The 25,854-nt window shown below is 28.6% G+C and overlaps 1 protein-coding gene across 2 annotated transcripts in view; it reads left to right on the top strand.

Moving 5' to 3' along the window:
* The window catches only part of LOC142318320 (potassium voltage-gated channel protein Shaw-like), a 263,076-nt gene extending 241,137 nt beyond the window's left edge, over nucleotides 1–21,939 (top strand). Inside the window, exons 8-11 of one of the 2 annotated variants that reach the window (XM_075354896.1) lie at nucleotides 2,258–2,399; nucleotides 3,003–3,113; nucleotides 16,400–16,515; nucleotides 21,659–21,939. In XM_075354896.1, coding sequence (XP_075211011.1) covers nucleotides 2,258–2,399; nucleotides 3,003–3,113; nucleotides 16,400–16,515; nucleotides 21,659–21,676 — 387 coding nt within the window. In that variant the 3' untranslated portion in view covers nucleotides 21,677–21,939. Of the gene's footprint in view, nucleotides 1–2,257; nucleotides 2,400–3,002; nucleotides 3,114–16,399; nucleotides 16,516–21,642 lie in introns of both variants that reach the window. The other variant, XM_075354895.1, reaches the window with a different exon arrangement.
* The last annotated feature ends 3,915 nt before the right edge of the window (nucleotides 21,940–25,854 follow it).

The raw sequence follows: 25,854 nt of genomic DNA, 5'->3' as shown, positions 1-25,854 counted from the left end.
CCATCCTTCATCGGAAGGTCCTGAAAACGATTTGAGAATAGCAAAATGGTGGCAGCAACAGGAGCATGTGATTTTTTTTGGAAGCAAAACTGGCACTGTCTGCCATGGTAGAGAAGCTATCTGTGAGTTTGTGGTGAGAGCATCACTCTCACTGTCTTTGACATCACTCACATCAGACAAAAAATTGTCTTAAGTTTGTGGTGGGGCTATTTCTTGGATCCCTTTTCTAGGACAGTATTCCAAGTATTCCATGATTTCTAGACAATATATGACAGTGACCACTAATTGTCACCTCATCCTCTTCAATTGGAACAGGTGAACGATGCTCCACATTCAACCTCTGAGTGATAATTGAATAACAAACCTCCTGAATTCATCATTCGAATAGTAAGTCTGTGCTGGTTCAAACAGTAAATAAAAATACTCATTGTTAAATATGAAAGATACATAGATTATGTTTAAGTATTCATGATTATATAAACTGCTTAATATGTGTTTTATATTGTTGAATATACGTAATTTTCTCTATGTTCATATTAACTGTGTGAAATCTGAATTTTGACTAAACAATATAATAAATTAGTAGAAATATTAACTAAATGTCAGCTGGTGACTGAGTTGTAATAATTTACTTTAATGATTAAGAAGAAGGCAGTTAAATTAATAAAAAAGAATTAAAAAATAATAAAGAAGAAATGATACTCGAGTCTGAACAACCTCCTTCCTATGTTATAAGTTAACCCAAACTAGATTTAGAACAGAGAAATAGAAAGTTAAAGAAATAAAAAGCAATTATGTGATACAATACCCTGTCAAATTAAGATATATACTAATCCTCATCCTTGGAAACACTTTTTTTAATTGAAAAAACACCAAAAATTCAGAAAAAATAAATAGCAAAATGTGCATTTCACTGTTAAACATAGTAGTTAAAAAAATAAATAATTAGAGTTCATATGTTTTATTCATGGTTTATTCATAGGTAAAAATTTTTTCCCCTATAATAATGTAGATAAAATAAAATAAATTCCAAAAAATAATTCAACCTTCTCATAATAGTCTCAGCTAGAAAGCAAAAAAGATAACTTTTATCTTTTTTGCAAAAATAACTTTGAAATGTTCTAAGGTTGAAAAAAATATTGCCCACCTTACCTAACCTTGATTAGCTGTGTGATTCTAAAATATGACTGATGAAAAATTTAAAAAAAAAAACGAAAGAGAAAAAATTAACATAACAGGAATTATATAATCAAAATAAGAAATTAAAAAGGCTTTCATCTTAGGCTTTCAAGTTAAAATAGAGCTTAGTATCTTTATCTCGTTACCTTTGCCTTCATATTAAGAGAAATCAGATAATTAATGAAGCATTTATTTAACAGAAGTCTTATCAACATATTTAACATCGTCTCATCAACGATGATAAGATGTATTGTCTCATCAACCTATTTTAGCTGGTTATATATTAACTCAAGGGGTAGGTTGACTTGATACTGTAAATATTGATATTTTGTAGAAATAATGAATTTAATTTTTTTAAATATGAGGGTTATGACAGTGTTTTATTATTTTTATTAATCACATTAATGTTTAACTGAAACTTGTCAAGGGTGGTATTTATATTTTGTAATAACTGAATACTCATATAAGTTACCTTATAATACCTACAATAAGATTTGTTATAGGCTAGGTACCATCTTCAGTTAACAATAATAGTAGAAACATACAAGAAATTTGTAAAATATGAACTGCAATATACGTTAATAAAATTATATTCAGTTTCAGTTTATAGTTTTCTTTGAAGTTCATTCCACTTAATAAGGTGGTTATTTTTGGCATATCTCTTGCAATTCTCTTAATCTTTTTTCAGTTCATTGATCAGTCAAGAGAATAAAACTCATTGTTATAAACTTATTTTTTCTTTTGTATTTTCTTCAAAACAGTTGGTGGTATTAATATAAATAAAAACAATTAAGAGAACATTAATCTATTTTAATTACTTACAAATTAATTCAGTGTCATCACTTAAAAATTAATCAAACTGGAAATTTATAACTGATGAAACATTTTCTTTTTACTTGATTAACAAATTTCAAGATATTATTTCATTACCATAGATGGCTTATTTTAATATTTTCTATATTTGGAATAAATTCAACAATTTGAATTTAGTTTTAAGCAAATTAAAATAAAAATTACATAAATCTAAAAAATAAATTTAGTGCAAAAATGTGAAATAATATATTATATTTTCTTACAGGCAAGGTCAAAGCTTCCCAAGAAAAGAAGAAGAGTACTTCCAGTAGAGCAGCCTCGACCGAAAAGAGGAGATGGCATTGTAAACAGACGAATGGGAGCTATCAAGCATCATCACCCAGCTATATTAAAGGATAATAAGCTAAGTAAGTATAGATCAGCCTATTCAACTTGCTGACTTCTAGGGAACAGAATTACAAAACAGACAGATTACAGTTTTCACAGGTTTTCCAAACAAAACAACAGGTTGCAAAATAGATAGTTACAAAAAATAAATATCTTAACCAATTTATTATTATTAATTAAAAAAATACAATTTATCTGCATCCCATTCAACAAGTACATAAATTTGTTCAAAATAATTTTCATTAGTGGCTTCAAAATTTTTTTGTAGTAATTTTTTATATTTAATGTATTTAACTTGACAATATTTCAGGGATTTATCTTATAATTTGTTTATATATTTCTATTGTATATTTGCATGACCTATATAATGTATTATTATGCCCTACTCAGAATCAAGACTTATTTATTTATTAGACAGCTATATCAATAATAAGAATTAAAATTGACAAATAAAAAAAAAAATTAATAGCTTGTTAATAGCTTGTTAATAACTTGAATTAAAGGAAAGGAGTTTAATGAAAGATTAATTTAAAGTGGACAAAATAAATGAACAAAATTAATTTTGACTACTAACTTATTTAATGCAACATATATAAGTTGAAAAGGGATTTAATTTTGTACAGGTACAATAAATGGAGTTAATATGTTAGGACTTGCACTTCAAGGTCCGTCCATTCCTAGACTTGCCTTACCTGCATCATCTACAAATCTTGGGATAACTTTCTCAACTAAAGGTAATTTTATTATGTATACTACTTTAAGAAAACTTTTATTGCAAAAAAAGAATATAAATAGCAATAATAACTAATAATGATTAAAACTAGCTGAACAAGTCCAGGAAAACCTGCATTCTGCACAGGTATCATTCTGATACAAACATAATTTAACTATTATTTTTAATACAAAATAAAGAAAGTTTTGCCATGCAATCACTACCTAATAAGAAAGCCAGATAATGTATACTTACATTTTATTCATTAAAGGATGACTGAGTTTTAGGAGATGCAATTTGTCAGTGTTCTCTTTTAAAAAACATTTTCTTGTTAAATAAATTTAAACAATTTCTAATTTTTAAATAAAAGTATCTTTATAATATATTGTAATACTTTTAGGCTTAATGGTGCAAATATTGACTCAGAAACTGTACCGAAGCGCCAAAGGAAAAAACAAAAGATACAGACTTGCTGGGTCCAAAATTAAACAAAAAATAAGAACTAACAGTTTTATTTTATTTTTATAATATTAAATTTATAGAATATATTATTCAGAATTATATATAGGTAAATACATAAGGAGGATTATTACTTATTTAAATAAATAACATTGAACTTTTAATTAATAAAAATATTGTTAATATTTATTGAAATTCCCATTGTTAGGGCTTTCAAAATACCTTCTAACGCTAAACAAATTAAGCCATCATTACTATTAATTAGAATAAAATGAAAATTTTTTAAGAAAAAAAAAAATTGAATTGATAAGTCAAACTGACTTTGCGACTAGAATTTCAGTTGTCAAAAATAAATAACAATAATTATCAGTCAATGGATTAAAAAAGACCAGGTCAACCAATTGCAAGGCAAGCCAAATTTAACAAATTATACTAAAACCAACATTTTTAAACCCATAACAACAGTATTTAAAAGTATTTCATTTAAATTTGAGCAGTTCAGTTTTTTCACAAAACTCATTTTAATGTATGAATCTGTTTAACCACCATCCCAAATTCATCAATACAAAGAAGTTTCCATGGAAAATTGTAGTCAATAACAAGTTAAAGAATTAATTTCAGTGAATATTGCTGTTGGGGTGGTATGATTTGAAGTATCCTATTCGGCAGGTACAATAATTTATTTAACTTATGTATGTATGTACGTTGCAGCTTTTTACAACTTTTTTCATTTATCATAGTGCAGATGTCACCTTCTTTTGTATCTTACACATTTTTGTTGCCTAGATGTAATCCATGACCAAGATAATTGGAGGATTCTTGAATCATGCATTTGCTGTAAGTGGCCATACCACTTTACCCATCTCTTTCCACCTTCTTCATCATTACCCTTCTAATTTCTTCTTTCTAACCTGAACAAGGTGGTGGTGGTGATGGTAATGGTGAAGAAGATGATGTTGACAGTATTCTCTCCCTCTTCTTCATATACCAAATTTTTCCAGTTCATTTCTAACCCTATTTCTTGTATTCTTCAATCAATTTTTAGGTCGGAAATTCTGCATCAATCCTAACCTCATCAAAACTCACTTGATTGTAAGCAAATAAAATGGTTAAAATATATTTGTCATTAATTTAAACACTTATGTAGTTTACACTTTTGTAGTTTCCATGTCTAGTCTCTTATTTCAATGTCAAAATAAATTGAAAAAAGAGGATAAAAAGAGTAATCCTGATGTATATCTTAATTAACAAGAATCTCTTCAGAGTACGATTATATTATTTCTTTAGTTCTTTGAAATATTAGTTTGAAATATTTAGTTCTTAGATTATATTAGTTCTTTGAAAAATTTAGTAAGTTTTCTCTCTTTGTCAATAGTAACATTTTCAGATTATAAAGTTTCCTAAAATTTATTTAAAGGGATACTATCAAAAGTTTTATTGAAGTGAGTAAAAGCTAGCTGATGTACAGTGATGTGAGCAGCAGACATTTATATAAGTTATTTCAAGATAAACATGTTATAAATGCAGGATCTATCAGAGTAGAACCCGCTGTTTTTCAGCAGTATTAACTTAGTTTTCAATTCTCTTATACAGAATTTGCCCAATAGCCTACCAACTTATTACACTGATACTTTTGTGGTTGGAACAGTCATTTGTTTTTTATTATTCAATTCAAAAAGAACAATCAACACCCAAAAATTCCTATTAGTATTCTCTGAGAAACATGACTCAAGCCAACCAGAATTCAATTTTTTCTTAAGCCATTTACAATCCAGAACCAATACTTATTTTTTGATTGTTAGTTTTTACACAATTTTACCACCTATGTACAGATCAATTCTATAATGAGCTGCAAACATTTTTCTTGATAAGTGATAAAGGGCTGGCTCATCATAGCTATTTCCAGAAAAATAGGGATTCTTCTGTCAGGACTTCCATACCTTAGTCTAAAAGTCTCCATCTTAAAGCACCTAGAACCAGCCTTGTCATCCCATTAAATCCTGCTACACAATTAGTCCTCAAGTTGCCATACGCCTAAAGGTTGTACTCATGAGATTTCTTGATTTGCTGGCAGTAATGATTAATTTTAACACAGCTGGTTTTGTTCCTTTCAAAAGAACTTTCAGTACAACTGACAATGATGGAACCTATTTGACATCAGTTCCATGGTAGAGCCTTTTAGCATTCACAGCCATAGCTTTTTAGCAGTCTGATCAGCCATAACAATGATATTCTATGAATGTATAGTACTATGTGGTTAGGCAGTTACAACTGCAATAAAATAATGTACAAATCTCTATTTAAATAAATATGCTACACAGGTTATATATAATATTTAAATTTAAAAAGTATAAAATTTGTCATGACAAACTAATCCAAATTTTATTACAAAATTATTTAAAAATCTACTTCAGAACATTATCAGTCTTATTTACGACCTTCCTCATGTTATTCTCTCAGCTGTTGTTACTGCTGGGGCTTTTTTTGTCTTAATCAGCTATGTATTTGGAATGTAATCAAAAGTTTATAGGACCTGAATTTTATCATAATAAGATCTGTTTTATAGACTGAAACATTATGTTGTGTAATGCAAAAATAATTTTGTTGTCAATTTGATGTAAATGATTATTGTTTACTTTTATGAACAAATTTTGTATATTAAAAAATATATAATTTAAAAAAAATTCTATTTAAAAAAAAGGAAAGATTTGTATTAGCATCTTTTTTTTAACAGGAAAGATTGGACATTCATAAATATAAATGTATAGACGTGCACAGATTTTTCATTTCCTTAAAATAAATCTATATGAATCTTATTTTCTACTAAACAAAGATTTAACATACATGTTTCCTGAAAGCTCATTTCAACTTTTGAAGTAATATCAGGATGTACTATTATATTTTAGATGGGAGTATATTATGTAGGTAAAATAAGAAGTGATTATTGTCTATTACTATATTTTTATAAAATATTGATGGAGGTTCAAAATGAATCTTGATCCTATTACAGATGAAATCAGTTTCTTCATCCAAAAAAGTTTATTATCTCACAAAAATTTTACACTATGAGTAATATAATTACTGGTGTTATCATTAATACAAATTCTGTTTATGAAACAACCGCACAATTACCCAAAAAAAGGAAACTGTAAAGTTTTTATGCATATTTATAATGCATACAATAAATAATTTTTTTTGAATTTGTAATGTAAAATACTTTTATCCTTGAACAATTATCTTCAGATATAGATTGAATGGTATCATATGTGTCTCAGAAATTCTTATCTTCAGCTACAGTTACTTTCATCATCTCATAGAGATAATACATTAATGGTATAAGGATTTTGTCAAAGTAGGTTAGCAGAATCAAACCCTTATTTAGAAAATAAATATAAAATTATTTTTTTTAAAATTGTAGAAAAATTATAAAAATTTCAAATAACTGCTTCAATAACAAAATCTTAATCCTAATACTTTAAAATCCTAATGTTTAATTAATTAATTTAGTCCTACTAATTATAGTCTTACATAAATAATAATGTTATTGTATTTTTATGATGAGGATGAGATAAAATCATGGAAAATTAGCATGTTAAAAATGTGAAGCATAACTGGAATTCAATTCCACATACACAGTGAAAGCAAAAGTCATGAAAATTTACAGAAAGAAAGTAGTAATATTCATCTAGAATAGTTAGTACAACATTATTTTCACTTTCTGATACATTTTCATGTACTGAAGTTTTATTTATTATCAAGTTTCTTGGAAGCCCTACTAGGACCTATTCCTCAAGCTGTGGGTTGGAGAATAATTATTAACTTGACTGTTTATTTCAGATTAGGAGGAATCTGAGTTAGTAGTCATAGTCAAACATCAGTTGAATCTAACATGTGATATGTGATACTACATGTGATGATATGATACTATCTTAGGAGGAGCATACTGATCAAATAGAGCTCAAAAATACAATGCCAGTATCATATTCATCACATGAAGCCTGTACCACATTGTGAAGCAGATAGTTCTACGTGTTACAGTAAAAGAAGTTACCTATTGAGATCGAAGGAATTGTTTCCTAAAGAGCATCCTTTCTGGTAGTTATTGAGGAAACCAATAATTTGTGGTTGCCAAGAACAAAAAACTTGAAGCCAACCTATTTCAGGTTTGAGATTACTACAGTTGAAAAGGTAGAAACTGTAACAGTATTTTCAAAGGTAATATTTCCTTTCATTGATGTTTTAAAATCTATATAGTGGTATCTTGTTGTTAAAGGATTTCAGTAGTAAAAAAAGTTCCAGCCAGATCAATGGGTGTGGACTCATTAAGAGTAGGCCATCCAAAAATCTAAAAACCAAGATATCCATTGATTTGAGCACGAAGTGATAAATTTTTAAACACGATAGGTAGGTGACATAGTTCAAAAAAGAAGAATGACTAGGAGTTACAGGATAATTAATGCAAAGTCACAGGAAAGAAACTTAATAATTTTTTTTTTGCAGTGGGAAATGCTTATGCACTGTCAGGGGGATTGGACTCTCTGCTGGTGCGTGGAATTGTTCGGCTTGGCTGGCTTACTCACTACATCTCTACCTCCTCATTAGGGGATTTATTCCACCCCAGTACTGTTTCCACACGACTTCAGGTGTTCCATAGACTTTATTCATCCTCCAACGGTTTTATTCCATTTCCTCCATTTTTCTGCTTGCATCTTCCTTCTGTGATTCTCTGCACTCCATTTTCTTTTTTCATCCTCATTATGTTTTGAATGTAGTTTACAACTAAATCTCATTGGTTTCCAACAACATTTCTACTATGCCTCGGTTTCATGTTCCATAGAACATTGTACAGATCCTTCCTCTCATTATTCCACTCACAGATCTTCCAATACACCATATCTTCTTCCTGTACACCATATGAAGTCACAGGAGTCATCCATTTACTTATTTTATTCAGGTATTTCCCAACAACCAATGATCTGTCAAGAATTGGGTCATAAAATAATAAACTTCCCATATATTCAACTGGTTCATATCCAGGGTTCTCAGGAGATTTTTCATCCAGACCTTTAGTTATAGACCTTTCAGTTTTTCCTTATGCTACCCATCATTGTCTATTCAAATTCTTCTATCTATTTAATTCTTATTTCTTAAGACTGTCCAATACCTAGCCAAAAAAAGTTAACTAATAATTTGTTTGGCCAACCTCCCAGTCAATTTAGCTAGTAAATATAAAAAATATGTTTTATATGTAAAATTTATTACTGTAGCTTACAATAACTGTTGGAATCTGAACATAAATAAAAATACAATTTTGTTGTATTCTGGGAGGGCAAACATTTTCTTTAAGGCAAGATACTGCATACTTTCTTGATCTGAACCACATCTATAACCATACTTGGGACTATATTGTATATTTTTGCATAATAATATAGCCCCAACTCATAATGAAAATTATCAGAAGGTTCTTGCCCATGTTGTTCCTTAAAAACATGTAACTTATTATTTTTGTGATATGAAAACTGGCTTAAGCAATCCTCATAGAATAATTAACAAAAACTTAGCCAATTAGCATTATCAAGTATTTTGATCCACGCAACTATGTTTTTCTTCAACATGAAAAAAAAAATGTCTTTTGGGTACAAAAATTATTTTTTTTGAAGTGCAAATGTGTATTTCTTTTGACCATTGAGCGTTTTTAAATGGATGAACACCAGAGGAAAAATGAAGGAATACTGCTTTTATAGCAATTTTAAAAAAATATTATTTTTGACTTCATGAAATTAAATTTATTTGGATATTAAATTTTGTTGTGAAAATCAATAGTTTTGTCAAAAAAATGCAAAAAAACATACAAATTTAAAAAATGTACATGCTAATTTTACAATCACAAAATTGGTTCTCATTTACATACTAGTCCTGTAAGATGAACTGGTTAATAAAACTATTTACTAATATTAGAAAAAAGTGTGTTCAGTATACCATTTATCTTTCCTTTTTTTCTATTCTTGTTAAATTATTCCATTTAACAGGACTGATTATGAGAGTATATTACTGGTTGGTGTAGCCTAATTTTAATCTTTCAAAGTTCAGGCTACCATTTCTCGTACACTAAAAATATTTTCTTTTCATATTCCCACAGCTTGTTGATTGTTTGTAAAATTTATACAGTTCTGCATATTCATTGCTTATGAGATGACTTAACTAATAAAAAAATTGTACTTTTGGTGCAGAACCTTCTACAGAATCAATTTCATTTTAAAGTTCTCTAAAATGGCTAAAATTTAGCCTAATATATTAATTATATTATAAACCCTATACACATTTTTACCATCAAATATATATTTCCCTTCTCTTGCTAAAAATACTTGTTGATCTGAAAATTTCATAATGTATTTTAAATTCACTTAATATTTTCCCTTAGTTTTCCATTTATTTTAACTAATGTTATTTGTTTTTATTTTCGTTGCATTTCTCTTTAAACCAATGTTCTTTGCTGTTTACTACTTTCTATTAATTGCATTTCCTAAAAGTCATTTATTTTTTGACCTGATAACCTCAATCAAACTAACTTGATTTCATATCTGAGCAGTTGGAGCTCTCTGATATATTGTAATTTTTATTAATAAAATTTTTTAAATAAATAATGCAAGTAATTTTTTTTTGGCTTTTATTTTTAGCTTTTGGTGTCATTTCTAAGAGATATTGAGATAGTATGAGGGGTGGGGTATAAAGGGTAGGTAAAAAATTCTATATACATGAGAATATTCTAAAGTATTGTGTTAGAAAAGTAAAGTGTATCTTAGGAAAATAACACATTGCGATACATCATTCTTACTTTATTTCTTTATTTATCTAATTTGAAACAATATCAGTGATAAAAACATAATATAAAGTAAGTTATTATAGTTAACTAAAAATATTTTATTAAATAATATGTATTAAAGTTATAACTGTTATGCTACTTTTTTTTGTAATTTTTAAAATTATAGATATTTAGAAAAACAAATTTTCAAAAAATTTAAATTATAAAATCAGTTATAAATTAATCTACAACACTCCAAGTTTTTTTCTAAAAGTATCTTTTTTAATTTTTATTTTTGTTTTGGGAATATATAATTTTAAATACAGTATAGACTTATTTTACTTAAATAAAATTATAAAAAATAGACTAAGTAAATAAGTGTTTCCTCTATAGAAAAAACAAGAATAATATTTTCTTGCTTATTACATAATGTTGATTCTGGTTCCCTTTCCTAGTTATTTCTTTCATTTTTAGGATTTAGCTGCATTAGTTCTGTTAATCCTTTCCTCTCTTTTTCCCAAATATTTATTCAACCCTCTTTAAGTTGAGTTTATCGAAGATAATATGTTGGTGGTCGCTAGAGTAATCATGGACAACCTTTCAACCACAGGCACATGCAGGAATGTATCTTCCAACCATGACATCAATATTGGTGCCGTCAAATTGATTCCTACTGTCTACCATACCAGTGTATGTTGGCAACTCATCAGAAACAATAAAAACCTCTAAGTCATGTTGGATAACAATACCTTTAACTGCTTTACCACTCTCCTCGGTATAATCACTATGTCACATAAGAAAGTCAGCATTAACATCGGCACCAATAACAATAGAATTATGTTCTGAAAACTGAAAACTCTTCTCCCAGACCTAAAGATGATGCTCAGCAGGGTCCTGATACTTTCTTATCTATTCTATTAACTGTAACAACATGATTGTTACATAGCTGCTGCAAGAATATACAACTTATTTCTCTTCTGCACAAAACAGCAGACATGCTGTTAGAACCACAATAAAGTTGCTTCAATCCTGCAGAACCTGGTAGGTCACCAGATGTAATATACAGATAATGCAACATAACAACATCTAGCTTACAATGTAAAGCCACTTCACCTAACTCGAACAATATAAGCACCTATGCATTCAACTGACCGAAACTAACCATCAAGAGAATTAAAATACTTCTTGACAGTTCTCAAATATGATCCACACTACTTACTATGACCAGAGTGCTTATGATATTTCCTCAACATTTTATAATTTATCTATAATAGAGGATCAGCCTTTTTGGGACAATCCTTACGCTTATCTCTCTTCTCACAGTAGTGGGCACAGATAACAAGCAGATCACAGAAAACCCTTGATCGTACCAATAACACATAAAAACAACTCTGATCATCAACGTACTCCTTGACTCTGCAAGAAGCAAAATCTATGAAGAACCTCCCTTCAGCGAGGAAGGTCTTCAACAATGAGAAAAATCACTACGTAGTAGTGCTCTTGCATCATGCCTACCCATTTTAAATAAAAACTGACACTTGGAATTAAATGTAGCCGTATCCAACTGGGTGTTCTGCTTTCTAATGAGAGACATCACTTCATCCTCAACTAGACTCCAATCAGTATCATAAACTATCATTCTCTGATGCCTATTTTTTTTAGAAAAAAAAAGCCCTCATGTCACTTTTCTCAATCTGTCTGATTGTTACAGCCACCACAACAAGCTGTTTCAGAACCTGAACAAAAATAGCTTTGAAGGGTCCTGGGTGAGGCGAGTGCATGACCAAACTTAATTCAATTACTATTTGGTAAAGATGTACAAATGATGAGCTTTTTCAATTAGTGTAATACGGATGTTGCAAAACTTAAGACTGACACAGTGTTTGATAATAGTGGCGTTACACACGCAACTACTAACTTAATTAATGGCCAGAAGTAAGCTCAATGCAACAATAAACTCTGGGTGTATCAGGAGGGACCAGAGTATGAACAATAAAAATGAATGAAACGGATGATCTTGTACATAGATTAATTTAATTCAAAACGAGTTGGATGGTTCATCTCATAATGAAAAATCACATGGTACAGCACCCCGATGTTCATTTCATGTTATTTCTAATTTGGTCAGATTTGTCTGCTGCTTCTTTATAAAAACTTTTTTACTGCTTTAACACAAAATTTTTTTAATACTTCTACTTGCCCAAAACGTGTATGATAGGCTAATTTTATTAAAGATATTGAATTCAATGCCTTTAATCTGTTAAATTACTATAAACAATAAAAAAAGTACATAGTTGCTAAAAAATTAGAAAATAGAGGTTCACTGAATCTATACATGATGACATTCAATAATCAAATTATTTCATTAATATTATTATTCCAAGATTCATATATATTTTTTTTAATTTGACAAGTTTTGAAACCATAACTACTCACATAAAATGGTTATAACCTGGATAAGAAAAGGTTTGGTTATTAAAATAGCTCTGATGACCTCTGTACAAAAACAGTAGTGTCTCAGCTTTTTATTTGGAAGATTTCAACCAAGATTTGGTTTGAATTCCTATCAGGTATGGCATTTTTCACACTAAAAAAATTTCCATTCAAAATTCCCATGTTCATACTTTGAGATTATATTGTGAATTAGTCATAAAATATTACAATAGTCCTATCACTGTACATCACTTGTAGCAAAACCAAGAAAATCCTCTTTGTCAACAGGAAGATCAAAAAAAAAACTGAAGTGTCATTACTTAATTACTCTCAGTTGCATTCTTTTCTCTTATACCTTCTCTTCTCTCTATCACACTATAAGTATTATTCATTCTACAACCCAATAATCTGTAACAAATAAAAATGAAGTGTTATTGACTGTAGCTGCTTTCTTCTACATTATTTAATCCTTGGCTCTGTTTGAATGAAGAGATTTTTTTTTGTAAATTGAATCTGAATTGAGATTTTTCGGCGGAATTCATAAAACTGAGCAAAGTTTTTTTCTTGGGGTTGCTCATATGCTAGCTGAGATATAGGTATCCTTTTCAAAAGAGCAGAGGTAAAATAATGATATCCAATCCTGACATAATAATAAAAAAGAGCATTGTTTGTTCATTATCATTCTGATAATTCCTGTAGGTTTTATTTCTATTAGATATTACTCAGCGGACTATTTTATTTGATAAAAATTTTAATAGAAGTTAAAGTTTTAAGTTTTTGTGCATTGCTTCTTGTCTGTTTATTTAGTCCTGTAATGTAGAAAACAAGAATTTGCCACCAAAAACAAAAAAAAAATTGTTTAATTTCTTAATTTAATGAATACCCATGTTCTTTCTCAATTAAAAATTACACGTCTTATCTTTCTTTCTTTTTCTGTTTAGCTTCTGGAACCATCGTAAGGTATTACTTCAGAGGATGACTGAGGATGAAATGTATGAATGAAAATGAATGGAGTCTCAGATCGACCATTCCCGAGATGTGTGGTTAATCGAAACCAAACCACCAAAGAACACCGGTATCCACGATCTAGCATCTGTGTATCTCTAAGAGTATCTGTGATTTATTTTTCTCTTGTTCAAGTTTGCGTAGTAATGACTCACTTTCCACTCCATGTTCATAAATGTATTTCTCTAATCCCCTTACATACAGCATTTTTTTTCATTTAGAGCGCTCAAAAGAGATGTGGTATGCAGATTCAAAGATGCTACCAATTCAGGAATATGAATAAACCCAACATTCAGCTTCTTCTAGATAAGAATTGCCATCTCACCAGTTATTCCTCTACTGCCACATCATCCATGACTTCTAGTCCTTTTAATGCAAAGGTCTGTGAAGCTCATCTTGCTTTTACCATTTCCAGTTTAGCACTTCGTAATTAGGTGTTGCAAAAGAATTTGGGAGAAGTAGGATTTTATGGTGAACACTTAGAAGTTCAAAATAAAATTGCATTTCTCCCAAATTTTGATTTCAATTGTAATATTAATAAATCTAGTAATTATACAAATTTGTTACCAATATATCAATTTTAAAACACTGTGCAAAGTTCATTGTTGTTAATTAGTAAGGCTATATATAAACAACTATTTGAATCCCTACAACTATTTAACCAATTCATATCACAAGTGATCAAGCTTTAAGATTCGTTATCACTATTCCATTTAATAATAATTTCCATTAATATTGTCTTTGTTGGAATACATTATTTGTTGATGTATGATTTTTTTTCTATATTAGATAAATTATTTAAAATTTTGTGAGATAAAATTACTTACAATACATCTTGATTTGATAGAACTGGATTATGTATTGAAAAATTAAATATAAGAATTTAATTAAAAATGTATTTAATTGAAATTTAACCTGGGAATTAACAACTGAAATTTAGACATTTTATTCTCAAAAAAATAATCTTGTATCTCATATTCTATGCCTAATTTACATTACCTTACATGTATACATCAGCAACCTCCTTCTTCCCCTCCTTTTTTATTGAAAAATTAAATATAAGAATTTAATTAAAAATGTATTTAATTGAAATTTAACCTGGGAATTAACAACTGAAATTTAGACATTTTATTCTCAAAAAAAAAAATCTTGTATCTCATATTTATGCCTAATTTACATCACCTTACATGTATACATCAGCAACCTCCTTGTTCTCCTCCTTTTTTTCTCTTGGAATAATTTTTTCTTTTTCCTTCTACTGAATTTTATTGTTTAGCAGGTAGTAGTGGTGTTAGTATAAATCATTGTATTACTGTAAACAATAACTGATGTTTTAGACTTAGTGCAAAAAAAAAGTATACTTGAAAAAGTTGAATTACTAATCAGATTCAATTGGTTAGGAAGAAAATAGAGTTGGGGTGGTAGAGTGTATGAGATGACCATGTATAAGTATCTGGAGAGTTTTCAAAATTGGTTATTTGAAAATATTGATAACAGAATGGGAGCATTAATGACCATTAAATATCTAATGGAGATCATAAGTTAAAGAGATTAAATAAAATGGATTGTGTGACCATATAAGGTAGTGGTAAATTAGATAAGTAAAATGGAAGGTAGAAATGATAGATTAGCTTTTCATAATATCAATGACCTATCTCATCAGAATGGCAGCATCTCCTGTTTCGATTAGAAGTTTCTGGGATGAAATTCAAATTAGTTAAACATTTTTTGTAATATTTGTGTTAGAGCAACAGCTTGTGTTTGCCAAAAATAATAAATTTAATCAGTTTTTACATGATAAAACCTAGTGTTTAAGGGATTCAAAAATAACACAAATATTAGGTCTACATGAGTATTCAGGAAAATTTGTACTCAGTATATTAGGAGCTTGTTGTGGTGTGGAGATAAACTCAAGTACTCTCATTGGGGAAAAAACCAGTCAATAACAGTGCAATTATCTCACATTTAACTAATGATAAAATTCTATTTTATTTTAAACAATTCAAAAAAGTTAAAAGTACTAGAAAAAACAAAGTATACTAATTTACCTAGAAGGATTTTTCACATGAGATGAGAAAAAGGAGAAAATTTGTTTTTTCATCAGGAAGGAAATTTGAGGCAACATCCAAAGAAGAAATTACAAATTAGTTACTACTTTTTTATTTTAATAAGTAGTTATTATTATTCATGTAATAATCATATTGTCTATTTATTATCCATTGCATATATTTTATTAAAAATAAGTTTGTTTTATAATACTGTACCCATAATTTAAGACTTTTAATTGATTATAAGTTGTTTTGCAATTTATATAAAAAATGCTATATAGACAATTTTATATAAAATGTTCCTTTCACCTGCTGTATTATTATTATTTTGTATGAGTTTCTGATCAGTATCTGATACATCATCTTTTTGAAATTACTTTCCAAAGTAATTAACTGAATAGATTATTTTTTTTATGGTTATTCTGCACCATAAATAAGTTATTATGATAACCAAAAACTGTTTATGTGAAAAAAGTGTTAGTGTTATTAGGTGAAATTTTGATAATTTAATCTGCAAGTAACATTTGTTTAAAATATTGTAAAATGTGTATAATGTTATAGAAAATGAAGGAAATTCCAGTGTTTCTCTAGTGGGCAGCCGAGGTTCAGTAGTTGCTGCTCCTCTGCAGCCAAGAGCTGCAACTATTGGAACTGCTAATCTTCTGTTACCACTTCAGGTATTATAACTTCTTATTTTGTTAGAAATTTTTTTTATATTATGTACTTTAAATAAACATGTACATAGAAATCATTTTTTTAGGTATTCGATGACATTACAATTATTTTAAGCTAGTTGAATAAAAATACCTGTAAAAAATAAAATGACTAAAAATTTACCTTTTAACTCAAAAAAAAGTTAAATATTTCCATCTGAAAAAAAATTATAAATGTTTATATCAATACATTAATAGCTGAAATGGTAAAAACAAAAAAAAAAATTGCAGAAAATTTCTTTCTAGGGTCTGGTGCACTGCTGAAAGTAGCATTGTAACTTACTTCAACTCCTGATATATACTGAGCTGAATGTTTACAATTACATCTGTTAATACAATAACATCAAGTGATAAGTATTGTTGTCATCTCTTGATAATGCTGCATTCAGAAAAAATAAAGAAACTTCCAAGCTAAGAGGTTGAAACAGTAAAAGGTTAATTATTTTTACGTCCTTGTATGAAGTATTGTAATTGCAAATAATTTTGGTTTACAGATTTCAATGGAAATATCGATTTTGACCATCCCTGAATCTATTTTGTCTAGTATTGGAGTGATGTCTTTAAATACGTATGTATCTTGCATAACTCAAAAATGATTAGCCGAAGGATATTGAAATTTTGGATTTAGGACTGTTGTAGGATCTAGTTGTGCACCTCACCTTTTGATTGCAATCAACGACCAAAAATGTCCAAAAAAGCTAAAAATCAAAAACATTTGGATTTTGGACTTTTTCTTAACTGCAGTAATAGCCCTCATTGAGTACTTTTCGAAGACATAAGTGGTACTAATTTTCATTGGTTTCAGAGTTATAGCCAGATAAAATTTTAATTAATGAAATATTTGGATCTTATAAAAGGAAGGCCCCATAAGTTTAAATTTGACTTCATTTCTTTTATATTTTTTTAAATTTAAATATATTGCTTTATTAATAATTATTAACTTATGATTGTAAAAAAAAATTACAATAAATAATTCCATAAAAAAAATATATTAACACATCAGAAGTAATTAGTGAAATAAAATTTTATGTACTTCTCATTTTAAAAAAAAAGTGTAATGTAATTTAATAGGTGTATAAGGAAGTTATATGGTGTCCACATCAGATTTTTTTAAAATTAAATGTTTTGTGTATGAGAGTTTGTTTATTAGTTAAAAATCATTGCAAATCATTAGAGCAAAATTTGTTTAGACAAAATCATACAATCTCCCCATTCATTCAGAAGTTTTTGGGATCAAATTCAAGTTAGTTAATAATTTTTTATGATAATTGTGATAGAATCACATCCCAACCCCCATAGGGGAAGACACTCGCTTTGTGACGGTTATGGTCGCCACTCCATCACCCCCTGTCATCCAGTTCCTAGCCTGATAGGCTTTAACGGGAGTTATCTTTTACCTTCTAACTTTTTCCACAGTAATAAGCCATGGCTTATTACAGTGAGACTATAGAGTCTTCTTCCTCTCTTGAGACAGTTCTGTAACCTCTGACAACAGGTAACAATAGAAGATGCTGGGCTCGCAAAAGAATGTCCCTATAACACTGGAATTGTAAACAATGAGCCCAGACGGACACAGCGTATGGCCTTGCAGACACCTTTATAAAGAATATGCATGGTATAATAATTCAACCCCCAACCGGGATGGATGACTCTGCAAACACCAGAGAAGGTATCTATAGCCTTCCTTGTGACAAACTGAAGGTGCTGTCTGAATTGAAGCCTCTTATCAAGGATGACGCCCAGATATTTCTGAACGCTGACATACGTAATCGGAAGGCCATCCATCACGACCCACAGGTGACGGGTCGCACCTTCTTCTTTCTTTTTCCTGTTTAGCCTCTGGTAACTACCGTTTTAGATAATACTTCAGAGGATGAATGAGGATGATATGTATGAGTGTAAATGAAGTGTAGTCTTGTACATTCTCAGTTCGACCATTCCTGAGATGTGTGGGTAATTGAAAACCCAACCACCAAAGAACACCGGTATCCACGATCTAGTATTCAAATCCATGTAAAAATATCTGGCTTTACTAGGACTTGAATGCTGTAACTCTCGACTTTCCAAATCAGCTGATTTGGGAAGACGTGTTAACCACTAGATCAACCCGATGGGTTGACGGGTCGCACCTAGACAATCCTTAAGAAACATCATAGTAGTTTTCTCCGCACTGAAAACCATCTATGCTGAAGACTCCACAACCTTAGTACCTTACATGCCTGAGTTGCTCTGAGTTGTATCTCAGCACGTGAGTAACCCTAGACCAGCAGCAACCCATTGTTGGCATAAGCCACAATGTGGCAGCTATTGGGCATCCGCAACCATATTAGAGAATCAACAACCCAAATGAGGGCGCCTAAAACACTGTCCTGTGAACAACCTTTTAACAGGGTCTTAATACTTCTGAACTGCTGTCACGAAGAGTGAAGGTTCTGTTGCTGAAATAGCTTTCATTTTGGTTGCATGCAATTTCATTTTGCGTGCAACCACACTGCTGCAACTGAAACATGGCAGAGGGCCACCACAAGTTATTGAAGGCCCTGGATATGTCCAAAAAGATGAGTACATATTTGCACTCACTGGTTGAAGCCAAATTCATTACTCTAACAACAGCGTCTTCTGTGCCCTTGCCAGGGTATAAATCATACTGGTCATCCATCAGCAAACGGTTAGAAGTTAACCTACTATTAATGCAGAGGTTCAAGACCTTCTCAAAAACCTTACTTACTACAAGCAAGCGCGTCAGAGGTAGGTGTGTTAGAGTCACAGCTTGTGTTTGCTAAAGAGATTAAATAACTGTTTTCACAAAATATTGTGCGTGATGTAGTCATTTTATTAAAAATTTAACAGATAAAATTTTCAATTTTGACTCTGTCACAAACCATTTATAAAATGTGATTTGAAATGAATTCCAACTCAAGCAATTATTTGCTTTGCTGTATGTAACAACTATTTGCAAACATCCACAGACATAAAACTTTGTAACTGTATTTCTTTTTTTTTTAATTCTGGACACTTCAAAATGTGAGATATGCAGAAACTGAAGAGTGTTTGACTGAAAGCAATCCCTTTATTATCTACTATAATAATTAAGAAAATAATAGCAGTACAATGGTAAATTTTGCATACAGTAAGATGTATGGATTACATCTTATTGTATGCAAAATTTAATTTGTTTTTATAGTGTCTATAGTTTCCCATGATTTTGTAATAGTTATTGGTTGGCTTGATAGACATTAAAAATGACTATTTAAAAGTATGTCTCAATTAACTGATGTATCCCTCAGTAAATAATAAAGTATGTCTCACAGTAACTGATATTAAATAGTTGAAAATGTATATTCTTTAAGAAGCAAATCACTGACATGATGTTATCACACTGCATCACAAATTGTCTTGACTTTGTTAGTGATGTAGTGTGTGATAATTAATCATTTTGTAATATACAGCACACAAAATATTAGATAAAAGTAATTTACAATCATTATAATACTATTGCAGTCAATATTATACTATAAACTTTATTTTTAATTCAACTTAGGATAAAAAAAAATAAACATACATAGAATAATAAAGTTAAGATAGAGACATAAAGTTTAATATAATGACATTTAGAAAAGCTCTAAACAGTATTGATCCATTTCTTCTAAAATATAATATAATAAAACCTGCAGTAGTATTATAAAGACTAAATGATGTTTATCTAATACTTTTTCTTTTTTCTATACCATAAACATAGTCATCACATACTACATTACTAACTAGTCAAGACAGTTTGTGATACAATGTGATAACATCATGTTAGCGATTTGCTTTTTAAAGAATATACATTTTAATAAGAAAGAAAGAATTTAATTGCAATTATAGTTAATTTTAATTATTTTTGGTCTTAATTTTGAATAATCAGTTACAATAGACTGTGAAAAATAAAATAATTAAGTGATATTAGATAATTAGTGGTAGATAGATTAAGTACTTATTGTTTGTAATAGATTATCTTATATTCTGATTAAATAATTTTAGAGTAGTTCATCTGCATAAAGCTTATTATGAATCAAGTCAAAATAATTTCTGTGTAATTAATTAATATTTATATGGTATCATGCAATTGATAGGATTCTGATTTTGAATAATTTCAACAGACACTTCTGTCCTTGCATGATTTAGTTTGTGAGGTATACACCCTGCTCACCATATAAGGAGTTTTACAGGTCTTCAACTATTTCAGAACAAATGTAAATGCTACTTGCATCAATTACAGAGGCAAAAACTGTTTAGTATGGCTTTATAAGCAGTTAAATGAATGGTAACAAAAATAATGATAACCATCATAGAAACAAACCTGGCAGGATATCAATGTGGTTGTAGAATTAGCTTCTTTAAAATTGATCAGTCTTTCTTCTGCGTCATTGAGAAATGGCATAACATAAAATACTTCTGTTCCACCTGGATATAAATTTTAATTAATTTATGATTCACGTGATATATTAAAGATATATACTAAGCTCTACAGGAATTTGGAAGTATAAGATTGAGACTTATATACATAGGAGCTTGTGGTTATATAATCTAAAGCTGATAAACTTATTTATCAGCTCTGGTTAAAATGGAAGCTGTATGAAAATTTTCAGTTAAAAAAAGGTTAGAAAGAAAGTGTCATGCCCTCAACTAGTTTATTCAGTGTTCTGGAAAAAGCGATATTGGAACAACAACGATGTTGGAATTGGAACACAACTTTGATATTGGGATAGCGGTTAAATTTAAAGAGGATAAATTGTAATGCATTCACAATAAAACCTTCTTATTACTCAGTTATTTTTCATTGTTAAAAACAAAAAGAATAGGAAAATCCATTAAAAATTAAAATTTATTCCTCATAAAATTTAAGCATGGACCTTCAAATATGAGATAATAATAATTAATAATAATAATAATAATAATAATAATAATAATTATTATTAATTCTTTTAATTTTTTATTTTATCTGAAATTTTGTTCTTACAGGATTTCATGCTTTTCATTTGTTTTAAAACTATTGGTTTGTGATGTTTTTACATAAATGACAATGTATACATCATTTTTTTTTAATAGCCTTGTCTTCTAGCAGCTGCTGCAGAAGAAATGAGGGTGCGTACAGTTTTCCAAACAACAACAGTATGCGAAGTAGAATCATCAATTAATCCAGCCACATCCGACTAAACTGATGAATCAGTAATTATCTGGAAAAAGCTTTTCTTATGACCAATAAATTATATACAAAACTTTTATTACTGTACTATAACTGAATTTAAATTGAAAATAAGTCTTTCAATTATTTTAATATTGTAATATAATAATAATTTTAATATATATGGTCGTGAATTTTATATGTTATGAGAAAGTAACTTGTTTGTATAAATAAAAAGTAAACATGTAATGATTTTAAACAAACTTTTTCAGAATTTAAATTATTATTGTGTCTGTATGTAAATTTGTGTATTACTCAAATTGTTTGTATTTTTCTCTATCAATAAGTTGTTAGAATAACTACCAGATACAAATAAAAAATAATATTCTTATCAGTTGTCTATTTTCAATTTCCTGTTTGTCTCAAAAAATATTTCCAGTATTATGTTTTATAACTTGCAGTTGAATACTAAATGTGATTATTTTGGAAAATTACAAAACTTACAGATGATATACAATGCTTATATTTCATTAGTCTATTCAAAGCAAATATTACATTGTAAATAGTTAATTTCTTTTGTCAGTTTCCTTAGGGCTGTAAAACTACCGGTACTGGTTGGCAGCATTCACATTTGTTTAACAATTTTTTTATTATTAGGAAATTTTTATATCATATGTTCTTTATGTTGTTACAGGCTTCATTCTTTTTATAATAGTGCTCTCATGATACAACACTTCAAACTAAATAACACTACCAAAGATTAAATAAATAAACAAAATACATAAATAAATTAAAAAAATTATCTTATTGATAAAAATAAAATACAAAAAAAAAGTTTGGTTTGCATATAAATAGGTAAGATGCCTGCAGTTATATTAATACTATTATAATAACAGTTACATTAATATAACATTAACATAACTTTTATTATGATGGTAATTGTATAATTACTTCACAATCAAATAACACATTCTATCTTTGTATGTTTTATAATCTAAAATTATACATATAATTTTAAGGAAGACTAAGCAACTCTAGTGGTACAAATATCTATATGAGTACTGTTGGTAAAAATAATAAAGTTTTGTAGACTTTGTTCCATAATAAAAAGTTTTACTTTCAAAAACAGAAATATCTCTGTACAAGACAAAACCTTTTGTTACAATCTCACTACTAAGACTAAATAAAACTTCACAATAATTAAAGCTCTTTTATTTGTTGAAAAAATTACTTTTAACCCATGATTCTTGGAAAAAAAAATGTAATTAGACATTTATGAACCTATAAACATTTAAATATGTAAAGAATCACATCACTCTGTAAAACAAAAATAATGAAATTAAAAAATAGTCATTTTAAACTTCCAAAATTAAGTGTAATTTTAGAAAAAATAATAAATATGATTTTGTAACAATAATAGTCATCAACCAACCAATAATATATTTTCTGGACCACTTAGATGAACTCCTCCCTCTAAATAAATTTGGTACTGATTTCAAAAATACAAATTTAAAGAATTAGAAAAGTACTTTTTTAAGTTGGTTTTAATTTTTTAAAATATTTGAATAATTTAGAATTTTAAGTAAAAATGTTAAGTAATCTAATTAATATATTTGTACTATATTTATTTTGTATAGGTAATTCAATGACTGGCACTGTTTTATATGTTTCTTTGAGCTATGTATTTTATGTTTTATCTCTTCTAGGTATGGTGCTCTTCATGAGATGAAGTGTGTTGAATAGAATGGGGATCACCAAACTCATTCATCTAAATTAATATATTAGATAAATATAAAATTAATTATAAAGACAAATTTTCCTTCTTTTCGTTTACTAAATTAATGATTAAGGAAAAGAAAAAAAAATTTTTATTAACATAATTATATAATGATTAAATGAACACAATTGAAAGTTTGATAAAACATTAACAAAATGAACATTACAGAACTTCACAAAATTTACTTTTCCCTTTTACCTTTCCCCTTCCCCTATCCTTTCCCTTTTCCCAGTTTAATTTTCCATAATCAATTTACCCTAATTTTCCCTTCTCCTTCCTTTTCCTTCACATTTCCATTTCCTTCCCCCATTTATATTTTTATTATTTGCCTTTCCCTTCCTATTTCTCCCTTTTATCCTTCTCCTTTTCATTTCCTTTTCCTCATTTTCCCCTTTTATTTTTCCCTTTCTCCCTTTTTCCTAGCGCGTAAATCGGTCCAGTAGATTTTTAGTCCATAGCGGGCACACATATCGGAAAATTGAAATGGAATTGTAAAATATTTAGTAGAGTGTGTGTTGCTTTTATGTCCAACAGATAGCGCTGTTTTAAAAAAAAACATGTTTTTACCTGTCACAGGTGTGACATCTTAGATGTATTTATAGTAGATATATAAAAACATGCACATATTCAAATGCAACGTTGTGTCAAAATTCGGAAGCAATCGGTGAAGAAACTTTCTGAGATTTAAGATTTTGAACAAATGACTATTAATATTTTTATTTATATAGATATTTAACACATTTTATTATATATATGTCAGCCTTGCTGGATAACTTATGAAATATAAAAAACTGCTCTAGTAATTTATTATTTTTAATTATTCTATCCTTTTACGACTAAGAAGGTTATTATAACCTGAATATGGAAGAAACATAAAATATTGTAAATCTATATTACATTACAATTTGCTTATTATATTATAGTTTCATTTCAGAAGGAAAACTGAACCTTTTATATACTTTACAAGGTTTACAATTGACAACTAGTTTTTGTAATTACAAAATATATAAAACTTAAGATTAAAAATCTGTTCAAAATAGGAGTAAAGGGATCCCATTCTAAAGAAATGAATATACTTATACAGTGTTGAAAAAACTCAGATTTTGCTTTCCATATTGAAGTTGTCAAAGACAAAAGGTAACTCTGAAATATAGTTAGCATTATTATTGTTAAAAACATTGATTAACAAGGAATTTATTCATTAATTTTATGTATGGATGTACACACATTACCTGTTTAAGAATAGAATCCTTAACATGAATAGATAAAGATAAGCTATTTATGTTTTATCACGTGATCAACAGATTTTTAAGATCAGCACAGTAGTTCACAAAAGACCTGAATAAACAGTAAGATTATAATAAACTGTTGCTCATAACACACAAAAGGCTGAATGAGTTGTTATTGAGAAGACATAATTAAAACTCAGCTAATTTTCTCAACATGTTTCTAGAAGAATTGAAGAATTGAAGCTTAGGCCATAGCTAATTTTTTTTTAAAAAGTTTATAAACTAAACACTATTATGAAAATCCTGAATGACTTTATTTTTTCAAAGATTGTTATTTTTTCATTTTGGAGAGCATATGATACACGATGTTAAGCCTTCAGTGAAATCCTCTTCCTGAGGTTTATGTTTTATTAGAACACAGATAAATCTAATCTTCTAGGAAATAATTCTGATTCCTTTATTAAATAAGTAATTATTAAATTGTAACATGTTTGATGAAGTATTTAGGTCTATGAACTTAGGTGAAATTTTTATTATTAAGAATATTCTCTCTTCAATTGACATTTATCAGTAATGAAAGGGACTTGATGATGAAATGTGTTATTGCACACAGTTTCAATCTGTTTGACAGAGCTCGAAGACCATTAAATATTTAAAACATAGAATGGCCTCTAAATCTCCGAAACACTGACATCAATTTTTAGAAAGAAGAGCAGATTTAAAAAATTATCATCCATAATAAATAGTAATAACATACCTTGTTTACAATTATAACTTACAATACAATTATAACTTTCTAATATTAGTACAGTCACAATTTAAAAGCATTCTTGAACATCATATCCTCTTTATACATTTTATAAAAACGACTTTAGTTTACATAACTTATCCATGATTTAAAACTTTAAATTGATTGTAAGTTGTTTTTTATTGGTACGTAAAATACTTCACAGAAAATCTTATTTGCAAAATATTTCATATACATGTACTAGAAGTACAGATTAATTTCTGATTTGTTTGAATAAGATACACACTTCAAATGTTGTTTTAAAGGACTTGTATGGTAAAATAATCTTTAATTTATTAGCTGTCATTTTTTATTGTGAATATATAAAAGCTTGTTTTACTGT

Source organism: Lycorma delicatula, chromosome 1 (genome assembly GCF_047948215.1).
Source record: "Lycorma delicatula isolate Av1 chromosome 1, ASM4794821v1, whole genome shotgun sequence".
Classification (NCBI taxonomy): Eukaryota; Metazoa; Arthropoda; class Insecta; order Hemiptera; family Fulgoridae; genus Lycorma; species Lycorma delicatula.
Note: the sequence above shows the minus strand (reverse complement) of the source record. Positions and strands in the feature narration are given on the sequence as shown.